The sequence below is a fragment of the Microtus ochrogaster genome, linkage group LG10 (genome assembly GCF_000317375.1).
Source record: "Microtus ochrogaster isolate Prairie Vole_2 linkage group LG10, MicOch1.0, whole genome shotgun sequence".
Classification (NCBI taxonomy): Eukaryota; Metazoa; Chordata; class Mammalia; order Rodentia; family Cricetidae; genus Microtus; species Microtus ochrogaster.
In genome coordinates, this window is record NC_022035.1 from 1,999,123 (window position 1) to 2,012,216 (window position 13,094).

General features: G+C 43.4%; 1 protein-coding gene across 1 annotated transcript in view; it reads left to right on the forward strand.

Moving 5' to 3' along the window:
• Positions 1 to 6,571: 6,571 nt before the first annotated feature.
• The window catches only part of Asb4 (ankyrin repeat and SOCS box containing 4), a 44,300-nt gene continuing 37,777 nt past the window's right edge, over positions 6,572 to 13,094 (forward strand). Inside the window, exon 1 of the mRNA XM_005363693.3 lies at positions 6,572 to 7,141. Coding sequence (XP_005363750.1) covers positions 6,943 to 7,141 — 199 coding nt within the window. The 5' untranslated portion in view covers positions 6,572 to 6,942. The remainder of the gene's footprint in view (positions 7,142 to 13,094) is intronic.

Here is a 13,094-nt window from a genome sequence, read left to right on the forward strand (position 1 = left end):
CAACAAATCTCCCTTCAAGAATGTGGATTTTACTTTATATTCAGGGAAATATGTTAAGTATTATTCCAAAATGTAAAGTCAAATCGATGGATCTTTGCGAACATCTTCTAAGCTTATGTGAAATATGGTGTTAAAGGGCGTCCTGGAATCTTGGAAAAGACAGTTTAGAAACCTGCCAGATTTCTTTACCGCATGAGAAGGGAGCGCAGTTTTCTTCCCTAACTATCTTTTGGCCTCAAAATTTTGTCAAAAGTAAAGAGAGAATGAAAATTCTGCCTGGAATACAGCTGTGGGGTCAGTGTTTGGATTGAGACGGAATTATGGCGAATTATTCCCATGGGTTGATTTTGTGAAGTGTGTGCTGGCGTAGGGTGGAAAAACAAGCAAGCGCTGGTGTTTAAACAAGGCTGGAAGGGCAGTTGCTAGGAGACCCCGCACACAGCTGATGCCCCCACTGCCGGCTCGGGCTTTGTCTCAAGAACCCGGCCTTTTGTAGTCAAAGAGGACATTAAATGTATAGTCTGTCAAAATTTAGGTGGAGGAAAAATTCAGGTGGACCAGTGCTTGGTTATTGCTTGTGTCAATCTAGCTATTCTGCCGTCCATCACCCATGAAAGATGGGCTTTGAAAGGGAAAATGTACCATTGTGCCAGGAACCAAGGGCCTCCGGAAACGCTCAAGGGAATTAGTTACAAATGCAGTTTGAATACTCTTCTATGAAAGGCAGATGGTCTGCAAACCAGTTCCGAGAAGCAGCTAAGCAGCTAAGTGATCACTTCAGTATTCCGAAGAGGGGACCGCCAGTCCACAAACAGAGTTCTAAGAGGAGAGGCTAGAGCGGGACTTTAGATCCTGCCGTTTACAAAACAACCATCTCAGTCATTTGTGGGAACCGTTTAATAGACATTTATGAGAAACACACAGCCTTCCAGTTTGTAATTTAGACCGTAGAGATGCACCGAACTTGAGAGCTGGAGGTGGCTTAGAAGTTCTTCTAGCGCCCCCAACTGGCAGAAGGCGGTACCTGACGCAGCTAGTGGACAAGCGCGGTCTGTAAAGGAGCTAGCTGCCTTGTGGAAGGTTTTCAGAAACGCAGGCAAGGCCTCCCGCCTTTGTAAAGTAATAACAACCTTTGCCAATGCTTAAAATACTATATCCAGGGAGGAGAAAGCATTTTAAAACATAGAAAAGAGTAAATTTTTGAATTTCGTGTTTTGAATATTTCAAGTACACGAGCCAGGGTCATTGTCTGGGCCTCCACTCTGACCAGCATCTCTTTCTCAGGACAGTCAATGCTGTTGTGTCAGCTTGGGGACAGGCACAGTCTTTTGTACTGCTTGCCCGAGTACAAAATCCCCGCTGCGCATCGAGTCATTTGTTTATTACAAGTGTAGGAATTATTCCTATGAGCTGCTGCTGTGCTCGGTAGAAGAAACTGGTAAGTATTGTTGCAAAGTTTAGTTGCAACTCGACCAGTCAGCCTCCAGTTCAGGGAATGTCATCCTTGGCCAGTGACCTCCCAGAATAGCCAATTGAAATCCCAAAATAGTTTGAAATTTTGGTATTGTTTGTTTATTTTTATATTTAATGTGGGTGATGGATGGGGAGAGGGCTCTTCTGTACTTTATTGCTTCTCTATGGAAAAAGAAAATCCATCACTGTTCCCTAAATTGGAAAGGCTAGTGTGCATTAAGTCTGTGAGACAGTAACTTTCGAGGTGTTGGTCCAGGCAGCCTGGTGAGAACTGAGCTTGGGTTCGAGAAACAGAGGAGAGGAAACAAAACACGTGCCTCTCAGCCCCCACGCCTCTCATTGACTGCAGAAAGACATCTTTGGAGACATGGAGATTGTCCATCATCTTGTCCAGACCTTAGGGGCTCAGAACCTGTTGATTTGGCCCAGAAAGCTCTGCCCCCTAAAGAGCCAACAAGACTCACTCTCCTCACCTCCATTTCCCTTCATTCTAGGAGAAGCTAACCACCATGTTGGGAGGATTTCAGATAGGCTCCTGGGGAGACTGTATGGACAGAAACCAACTCTAAGCTGTTAGTTAACTGACCAAGTCAGTTTGAGAAGCTACCAGCTAACCCCTAGCCCGCAAATCTTTCACCTGAGGGCTCAGACAGCACAGGGCTAGCTACGACAAGCTTTGCCATGCAAGATTATAAATGATTGCAAGGTTGTGTCAAACCAACAAATTTTTGGACTGTTTGTTAGCTAGGAAAAAAATAACAACCACGAACCTGCGGTTCCTTTGCCGTTTGCCTTTGCAAAGTTCCATATAACTGTGGGTCCTCAGTTTTCCTGATTTCTGCACTGTATTGTATCGGTGACAATAATTTCAATTACAGTACTAAACCACTTGCCTGTTGATATAGAAAACTTTGGATTTGATCTCTGCTGAAACCCATCCTACAACTGGAATTTTCCACTGCGTTTGTCAGTACAAAGATTTAATCTGAAACATATATGAAACAATGACAGACACAGAAACAACGCAGCGTGTCCTGAGAGATTACATAGCAGCCCGCTAAGTATTACAGATAAGAATGGGATTATCAGGCAATCTCAGAATGCATGTTGGTGAGCCCATAGCAAGGGTACCCTGATTTATCGACTGGAAAGTCAGAGGGGCACAGGGAATTCTCTTTTCACAGGAATTCTAGCTTTGGAAAATATGTTTTAGGAGTCTGGCGTCTTATTTCTTCCCTGTAGTTGCACTTAACAATTGCAGCCTACTGGTGTTTTAAATCCATGTTTTAAGAGGTCACAATAAACCAAGGGGCCATTTGTGTTCCAAAGATGACACACAGTGGGTAGCTTGTGTTATATACAGTCATTGTAAAAACAAGCAACCAGGTCTTTGTGCCTGCTGCTTCAGCACCCCAGGGAGTGCAAGGGGCTCCTTGGGTCCACTTGCCTAAACATTATTGATGTGTTGGAGTTCTTTCTACCATCAAGACCAGAGGACACTATCCGAGGCATGTTATGAAACATTAACAAAAAAATACATTGTCTGTGAGTTTTCATTTTCAGAGCCAAAGTGGGGGGGGGGGCTCCTGACAGGCCAAACTAGATGCCGTAAAACACGGCCATTTTACAGGGTGGCCTCCTGTCACCGAAGGGATGGGTGGCTGTTTTGGCTGTTTGAAGCTAAGTCTAGATGATAACAACAGGACTTATGTTGGTCTTTCTTTCTTTCTTTCTTTCTTTCTTTCTTTCTTTCTTTCTTTCTTCCTTCCTTCCTTCCTTCCTTTCTTTCATCAGTCACAATATTTCAGCTATGTTACAATGACTTAGATGGGTAATTTAACTAAATCATTTGTTTTTTTTTCTAATTCAAATAATCTCTAAATTTTATTCTTTGGTTTTTGGATAAACCGGTCAATAATTTGCTTTTAGCGGTATGGTAGGAATAATTTTCTTAATTTTGCGTATTTCTTCACATGAACTTTGCTTTCTCAGAATAATTCACAAATACACACTCACTTTGTACAGCTATGAAACTGAACTTTGAAAAAGACGAATGTTACAGATCGGGTATTAAGAGAACAAGGGTTTGGAGAGCAGGCCATGTGTAGTTCAGGTGGTCTCGCAAGCATGAGGCTGTGCATTCTGTCCTCAGCACCAGACCAAACTGAGCTAAAAGACAGTCAGTGGCCACCGCAGCAGAAGCAATAAGAAAACAACTTTTTTTTTTTTTGAGTTATTTTACCAAAGGAACTTGCATTTTTTTTTTTTTTAAAAAAGCCAAACAAGAACTGGGGGCGGGGGAAGGATGTCAAATGGTAGACTTTCTTCTACAATGCAATGCTAATCCCACTATCTTTGGAGGGAGATCAATGAGCTAGTTAACCCCGAGAGAAAAAGCAGAAGTTACAGAGGCATTAACAGTCTCAGCTTGGCTCTTTCTAGCCAGGAAGACTGGAGTCTTGCTGGATTATGAGCAGAGATACCAGTTGATCCAGGGGTGAATGACCCTCTTCTCATTCCTGCTCACATTCCTCAGTGTGCTAGCCTCGTTCTTCATGATCCCCGGATGTGGGTTGGGGATGAGAGGTTGCAGAATCGACAGTGTTTCTGGATAAAAGCCACACAGCTTCTGAATTGGTTGTAGCCATGTGGCTACCTACCATGGATGAGGACCTCATAACTGGAGGCAAATACTGGAAACACATATTCTATGACCAGAGGAAGCTCTAATGGGAATAAAACCAAATAAGACCCAGTTAACGGGAGACACTGCATACAGTTCAGGAACGAGGGGCCGGGAGACAATGAGCCCATTCAGGCCTCCTTTACTCCCCAGCCTCACAAGGGTCTGGTCATACTGGTAATTTATGGCATAGCGTCTATGCTAATGTCTATGCTAGGTGTTAAATATTGGCGTTTTAAATATGGTTTGTGCACATATCACTTCTTCCTGGAAGTCCCTTTCCAGGGAAAGTCAGAACTCTTAAAGACACAGTTGATTCCTAGGGTGGTGACCACTCATCTAAAGAGGCTGCTACATATCTGGCTCAGATTGACCATATTTTGTCTGGAATAAAATTAAATTGCCCATTATTTTACTGCCACGTAAAATGGGCAGATAATGGTGAGAGGGTATCAGATCTATTTAATTGTCACGAACCAGGGATTCTGTATAAAATTTTAAAAGTTTGCCGGGCGATGGTGGCTCACGCCTTTAATCCCAGCACTCGGGAGGCAGAGGCAGGCTGATCTCTGTGAGTTCGAGACCAGCCTGGTCTACAGAGCTAGATCCAGGACAGGCTCCAAAGCCACAGAGAAACCCTGTCTCGAAAAAAACCAAAAAAAAAAAAAAAAAATTTTAAAAGTTTGCAACTTTGTGAAAAAAAAAAAGATCCATTGGGCAGGCAGCGGAGATTCATAGGCCACAGCACCACCCAGGCCTTTAGCGCGCAAGAGTCTACGTCAGTGGTGACTTCTGTCTGTTTCTCTCATGGCTGTATTTCCAGTGCCCTGGATAAGTCACGGTCATACAGTGGCACTCAGTAGGCGTTTGTTGAAGAAATGCTAAGTTCAGGCAGCTCTTCCGTAAGAGTCTCCATGTAAGTTCATCAGAAGCAGAAAGCGATGTTGCCGGTCCCCTGGGGACGAAATCCAAGGCTGAGCAAGTCCTTCCGGTCTCTTCTCTCCTGCACCCTCCAGTTTCCAGGTCTCCTGCTCGCAAACACACAGTTTTGCTGCCGTCACCACTTGAAAACACACAGCAAAAGCTTAAATTAACAAACTTTTAAAAATTCAAATGAAAGTAAAAACTACGTAAAACTAATGGGCAGTGTTAGAAGTCATGGCAATGGGTATAGCTGGTGTGAGTGTTCTGACTTCAGGAGTGGGTGATGGGGATTTCTGGTGGGCTTGTTTTGTTCTGTGGTGGGTCAGGGTATTGAATGCTCAAGTCATTATGATTTGATAAGCTGTGTGCTCAGGACTGGGCAGTTTTGCCTATTTATGTTACATATGGGCATGTCGAGTGAAAAGGTATGCCGATTGACAACCATGTTCATAGACTTCTGTACCATTAGAAAGTGTAAAAAGTTCCCATTGCTATTTTTTTTTCTGCAAGGATTTTCTGAATCCATTCACAATATATAAATTACAGCTAATTTTTAGTCTAGTTAGAACTTCCTATTAGTTCTCTAATTTTAACGATGATCAGTAAATAGAATTAAATATCTTTCTCTTCAACTTTTTCTGTTGAAAAACTAACACAGAGGAGCTGAAAAAAAAAACCAAAAAACAAAACTTAAATCTACCAGGTAACTACATAGTGTTAATTTTCCAGTTCATTTTCGATCTACTTACTTTGTGCTCATTTGGCTCCAGTGTTCTTTCTGTCTCTTGTCTCTTGATCTGGCTCCTCTTTCTATGTCTGAACTGTTTTAAAACAAAAGTTTTAGAGGTTATTTGTTTGCTGTCAGCTTAGTAGAAAAAAAAGACTGTGTGACACCCTGGGTTTGATCCCCAGCAACACACACACACACACACACACACACACACACACACACACACACACACCAGACAAAGGAGGATGTGTTAGACGGTGTCAATTGATTATGCATTGTATTATTTGAGCACCAACACTATTTTTTTCACACAATCTGCATACCCGATTCACACATCTTCAAACCCACCCTCTTGCGTTAAAAAGTAGCATCAAGTCTGTATTTGTATTTGTAATTTGTCTAAACAAACACAGCTTTTCCTCACTGGCTTGAGAAATAAAAAAATCAGCATTCAGGGACGCTCGCTCAGCTCACTTGTTGCGCCTGTTTGTCCTGTTTCTTCAGCTTCTTTTTTTTTCCCCCTAAAATGTTGACCCTCCCCCACCCCCTTCACCAGCCTACCCTGCTTTTTCACAATATTGAAATTTTTCAACTCTAGGTTACTGGCAACCCTTCTGTTTGTTTTTAGATGTGCATAATTCGGCTCAATTTTACAGGCTCATTTCACAAAATCATTAAAGGTTTTCAGGAGCACGTGTATCAACAACTGAACCAAATCCTCATTTGGGGCTATTAGTTAGACAGAATAAGACAGCAGCGCTCCAGCCAGGCACCAGATGTTGTTGGTGAGGGGGAAACGTAAAGAGCTTTAGAGCTTTTAAAAATCTTACACTTTCACTTTGGTCTTATAAGAACTAATTGTGACAACTCATGCTCGCAAATGTGTCACAGGAACCTTCCCTCACATCGACACCACGCACTGCGGAAGGGACTTGCTTACGCATCTGCAGTTCAAACGACCTGAAAACTCAGTGACAGCCTGGGAGGATATTTTGAAGTTTGAAATGATCCCTATATAAATAGAACGGATCAGCATAACTTTGGGATAAAATTAGCCGGCAGTTTGTGGACTCTGCAGGCTTGCCTGTGTGCTGGGTGCTGCTCTCCTGGTAAATCTCGGCTCAGCTTCCACATGGCGCAGAGGACGGACGGCATCATCACCCCTAGCAGCAAAGCTGGAGCTGCCAAGTTAGTTAAGAAAAATTTCTTGGAGGCAATAAAGTCAAATGACTTCAGAAAACTGGAGACCATTTTAATCCAGAGGCAATTAGATGTGGACACAGTGTTTGAAGTTGAAGATGAGAATATGATTTTGGCATCTTACAAACAAGGTAAAAATTGTAGAGGTGTGATTGTGAAATTGTTATAAAATGGATTTTTAGGTCAGTAGGTCAGTTTTTGTCTTCAAAGCATTTGTTCTTAACCATGAGTGCTTGTTTAGACATTGTTTCTAATTTTTTAATCTTTCCTTCCTTTTAAAACTAGAATGCATTTGGGCTGTTTTATGTATTATATACACATTGCCGTCTGTGCACATATGCATTTGGGCTGTTTTACATATTACGTACATCGCTGTCTGTGCACATTTCTGTGGACTGCTCTTTTCCATTCCCGTGCCTGGAATTCGGGACCCTGGGTGGCTGCATTTGTCATGCACGGCGTGTTAGGTCTTCTCTTGTGACTGTAGTAGTATAGAATAAAGAAAACATCTCTGACTCCCGTTAAAGACTGCTGAGTTCTACGCGCTTGACAATACGGCTGTTGGGGGTCAGGCTGCTGATACACCATCTCTATGTCCGTGTGAATGAAAACGGGAGATTCTTTTCCCCCTAGAGAGTTAATGAATGGAGAAAGCCGGGCCACAGGCACCTTCAAGGTCTGCGTCATTTTTATGGGTTTCAGTGCAGAAACAAACTGCTGAAGTCAAAATATCACAAAGTTAACTTTTATTTTTTTCCTTTCTGCTGTACTACAATAATAGTTCAAAAAAATTTCAAGGGCTTAGTTCAGAATCTCTGCTTTGTACATAAAGAAAAAAAAATAGGAAAATGACAATTAGAATAGAAAATTTTTTTATTAAGGTTTCTTTTTACTTTCTGGAATTCATGCTTAATAAATAAGAAATAGATTAACAAACTCATTCTGATTTCTCAAATCAACTAGTTAATTGGAAAACTTAAGTAGTTAGGCCATCTGGTGAGCAAAGAAATAATCTGCTCACCCTCATTTTTGCCTAAGAAAATCTTGGGAATGGGGGTGGGGATATATGTTTATGCCCAATATAAATCTGTTTTCTATTCATACACAATCATTAGAGGCACCAATTTCCAGATACAAATGCTAGCAGCATTTATTTCTATCTAATTCTCGCCAGTTCTGGGGGAAGCATGAAACAGTGGAGACCAGTTGCTGCGTTTTTGATTTGTGCTTCATGATTAACTGTCATGGATGTTTTGTCTGAAAAATGAAGGCGTCTAATTTTCTTTTGTGCAAAGTTGAAGGGATTCTGCTGAAGGAAAAACTTATATGCTACATGATTAGATGGCTTGTGTCTTGTGACTTTATTTAATGATACTATCTAAATGATAAGGATATTTGAAGAGATTTTAAAAAGTCTACGTGTGCCACACAGAGTAAGACCCAGATTCGAGCCAGGGGATAATCTCCTTGACACTGAGCTGCATGGACCACCTTCTCTTATTTCCGGAGTAGGTAAACCTGCAGACAGCCCAAGGACTCACAAGTTCTGAGAAGGGAACTTGGAGGTGTGTGCTCTTGGCCAGCAGACACCGATTCTGTCATTTCTCACGGTGTCATAGCCCTCAGATGGGAAGAAACTGTGTTTCCATTGTCAAAATAAGCGAATTCCTGTGGTTCTTATGGAGTTAACTTTTTATTGATGGCGATGACTGTTTTTCTAACATTCAGGTCTTGGAATGTGGCTTTCAATCAGGGGCAGAAATTTAAACTGTCCCCCAAAGAAAAGAGGGAGTTCCAGTCTTACAGAGGTGTCTGTCAGAAATTTATACCTTTGGGACCGCCCATGAAAGCAGCGTGCGTGTGGGCACACAGTGTGTATAGAAATAACTTAACTCTCTGTTTATCGTGAAGAGTAAGGCTCTGCCTCCAGTCGTACGCCTTCGGGTAAAATTCCCACTTTCTCCAAAGTTACTGGGAACTTATTTTAGGTGCCGCCAGGCTTCACGCCAGCCCTTTCACTCCTAAGGGTAGGCATGGAAGCGGTAAATAGAACCCTAGCTGCTGGCCCAGTAAAGTGGGCCTAAGTGCTGATATCAGTGTCTCACAAAGGAATTCTCAGAACAGGGAGGGGACTGGGCGGTCTACAACTGGGTAGTTAGTTATTCAGTCAGCTCCTTCTGGGGTTTGTCTAAAGGACGGGAACCACCTCTGTGTGGCTTTGAACGATGTGTGGCTGGGTAACTGTTTCTGATACTTTTTTTTTCATTAAAGTAAAAGCAGACTTTTAGGACATTGAAAGGCTACATGTTATTCTTTGATTTTTTTTTTTTTTTAAGTACAAGGGAAGGCTGTACTCCTAAAAGTGAAAGAGAAAACTTCACAAGACCCCCCCCCCCGTGAGTTTGATTCATTTTTATAGAAGAGGGGGGAAAAGCCCCGTCACTCACACCCACTCTCAGAAAGGGGACATAGTGGTTTATTCTCACAGAGTGGGTACCTCCTGCTCAGGTATCTTCGCAGAATAAATGAAGCAACATGAAATCTGGGCCACAGATATGGTCACCTTTAAACTTTCTTACACAGCTGAGAAAATTATTCTTTATTCAGAAGTTGATTATCGTCAGGGAGTTAGCTGGTCTGCAATTAACCTTTAGGGTAATCTTAGTTTCCTTTGAATCATGTTATATTCTTTCCCATGAGATTTCAAAAAGTGGTTGAATTTGTTCCTAAATACAGCATGTGCCTCTAACAGCGAGGTCACTGTGCGAGTGCTGGTCGCAGAACTCAGAATGCCACTAGCAAAGAAATGGACGTAGAATGTAAATATCCCCAAATGCTAGGCTAAAGTGGATTAAGTGTACCAGTCATTAAAGAATGACCCCCCCCCCCAAGAGACTGTGTATTTTGCAAGGATTGGAAAGTGGAGGTAGTGGGTCAGAGGGCTCTTTTCTTCTTGAAAAAGTTTCCCCAGTGAAGGCCACGCTTAATTCAGTACCCACAGCAACGCTCAGTCTGTGCTGTGCTGGGGTTTACCCTAGCCCTCATTCTTCTGGTCAGAGCTCACTCTCTCCCCAGCACCCTGCCGTCCTGTCCTCAGCTTTATCATGGAATCTTCAGAGAAAAATCTCAGTTTGCTCACTTAAAAAGTCCACTGTTCTCACTTTGCAAAGCTAACAATCAAAATAGTCTGGCCTGCCTTTGGGGAAACTCCCAGGGAAGAGCAGGCAGAGACGGGCAGTTTTGAGAACAAAAAGAAAAATCAAAATAGAATCTACTGGACCATCATTTCCCTTTTGATCATTCATTCACTGTGTGAATGTGAACCACAACTTATCGTGGAGGCGAGAAGACATTCGGTGGTTCTCTCCTTCCACCACGTCACCACGTCGCCACGTGAGTGTGAGTCGTGAAGTTCACACTCAGGTGCTCAAGCCTGACAAGGAGCCCTAGCTCAGCCACCTCGATGGCCCCAGGCCCCGGGTCACCCTTTTAAAATACAATGACACATGAATACCCAGGGAATTTTTAACTACTGCATGCCACCAGCAAGGCTAATCTTTAAGGGCTGTCCTGACATCCTTCATTCTGAGACAAGTCAAAACTCTTTAGGACAACGTGAAACGAGAGGTCTGTAAGGTGTCACCTCATCACGCTGGCTCCCACTGTTAGCCTCTCTAACCAGAGCCATGGACGGATGTCAAAACGGCTGTTTTTCAACCTTTTCCCAGCTATACACTCTGGTTCTTCTGCATGCTGCAGTTGTGTGCTTTGGCTTCCTACGGAGACATACGGGGATAACAAATCTCTGGTAGGGAACTCCCTAGTCAGCAAGGCTAATGAACACTTTTTATTAATCCGTGTAACAATGCACTTTACGTGCTTTGTTTATGACCTACGGCTTCTTCCGGTGCCTGGCATGGTAATCATATTTTTAATTAAAATAACCAATGAATTTGTTTTCACTTGGAAAGTTTCTGGCAGACATTCTATCTAGTTTCTTAAGTAGCAGCTGATGTCCAAAGTTATCGTGGGAGCTTCTTATTGTTAACAAATGATCTCCTTCTCACCCCTTTTCCTCCTGTTTTCACAAAGTTAGCTTTGCTATTTTTCTGTTACGGCCCAGGGGGCTTCCTCTTTCCTAGTTGCTAGAAAACTTTCTCTCTTCAAAACTTTATGTTTCTAGCTTGTTTGCTTCTCCCATTCTCTAGGGAGTCTCTGAGAATTATCCCGAGAACATTAGCTAGCAAAACAGCAGCCTGGAATTGCTCTTGGGTCTATATTCCTTCAGGGCTGTGTAAATACGTGGACACTGTCAGAGCAAATGTCTGTAATCCAGCCGCAGCAGTGTGGGAGAGCTTGGTGGCAGCCAGAGGCTTCTCCAGCATGGGGCTGGTTTTCCGTTGATAACATTAGCGCTGATAACTGTTGCAGAGCCTGGGCCCAGCTTTAGTTTAACCAGAGATGTGTGTCCTCTCCAAGTGAGCCGAAATTATGTCCTCTTTCTAAAGTGGGCTGTAGGCCTTCCTTCCTCACCAAGTTTCTTGAGGGAGGGGCTTTCTGCCTAGCTCTGCGGACCTATGACTCCATCTTCAGGTTTAAATGAATCACTCAGAAGTGCACAGGAGGGTTAGGTCTGCATATTTTTGTAAGTGTGAAACTTCTAAAATTTTCTTTAGAATTTTTAGGTGTGTCGGGAGAACTGAAGATCAGAGGCAGTTTCCGACAGATTTTGATAGGGAGGGGAGATTGGAGTTTGAGAGTTAAAAAAGATTTTTTTTTGTTACATTTTAAACTTGTTTCTTCCTTACAGGTGTGTGTGTAATATATATATATACACACACATATACATATATATATATATACACACATACATATATGCTATGCAACCAACCATATTCTCTTCTGTCCCCACCCTATTTTGTTCCCCTGGACAATGTCATACCCACATCATTAAGTCTGCACACATATGTCCATACACTACATGACATCCAGGAACACGATGAGAGAATGTCCTTTCTGAGACCGGCTTACTGTGAACATGTTCCGGTCTTGTCTATTTTCTGCAAACAATGTAACTTTATTCGCTTTTATGGCTTAAAGAAAGCTCCATGGTACCTACAAAAAAGATCACATTTTCCTCACCAACTCTCCTGCGTTTGGCACAAGCCAGCGTTTATCACTGCAACGCTTGCCCTATGGATCCCAGCACCATGTGCTACTCCTGAGCTGCGGAGCCAGCGTAGGTGCCGAACAGCAGACTCAAGAGAGCGTGGCCCCTGCCACTAGTGGTTGTATGAACACAGTGTGTTCCACCGTTCTGTCTCCACCCACACTAAGTATCCTCCGCGCAGGCTCTGCCAGGGACTCCGGCATGAGGTGCGCTGCAGACGGACTGAGTAAGCAGACGGCATATCACGGAGTGAGGAAGGGGAGCAACGGCACTGACGGCTACAGGTCGCTGTGTCAACGGCGTGTGCAGGGGGGTTCAGAGTGCAGTCTGCGTAGGGAAGGGCCTTGTTCCTGTCTCAGCCCCCTTGCAGTTGAACCCTTTGCTGAAGTCTAGCATTCCTGAACAGGTACCTATGCCTACGACTTGTACACAAGGGTGACTTTCCCCAGAGGGAGGCAGCGTCTTCTTCACACACTTCCTCCAATGGCTTAGTCTTCCTCTTCTTCTTCCCCTCCAGCTTGCCCCTCTGTGCAGTCTGAGAATACAGTTCAGTGGCAACAGGCCTCTGCGCAAGGGCACAGAGTGGGGCCTTCCAAAGATAAACACCAGGAGAAATTCGCATTCTAGGTTTGAATGGCCCAGGAATAGTGTGCGGCGAGAGAAAAGCCTAGTGTGCACAGTGAATTCACTCCCCTTTTCTTCTGGCGTGCTGTGACCCTTGGTGGTTGTGTGCTCGTGTGTGTGCCTGCACACGCAGGCACGTGTGCAGGAGCAAATTCTCACATCAGCATGAACAATAGCACATGGATTGGCACAGCTCATCTTCGGTTTCAGAAGTGCATGTGACCTCAGATCTGGGGCTCTGTGAGGATAAGTGTGCTTCTTTCTTTCTTTTTTTTTTTGGGGGGGGGGGG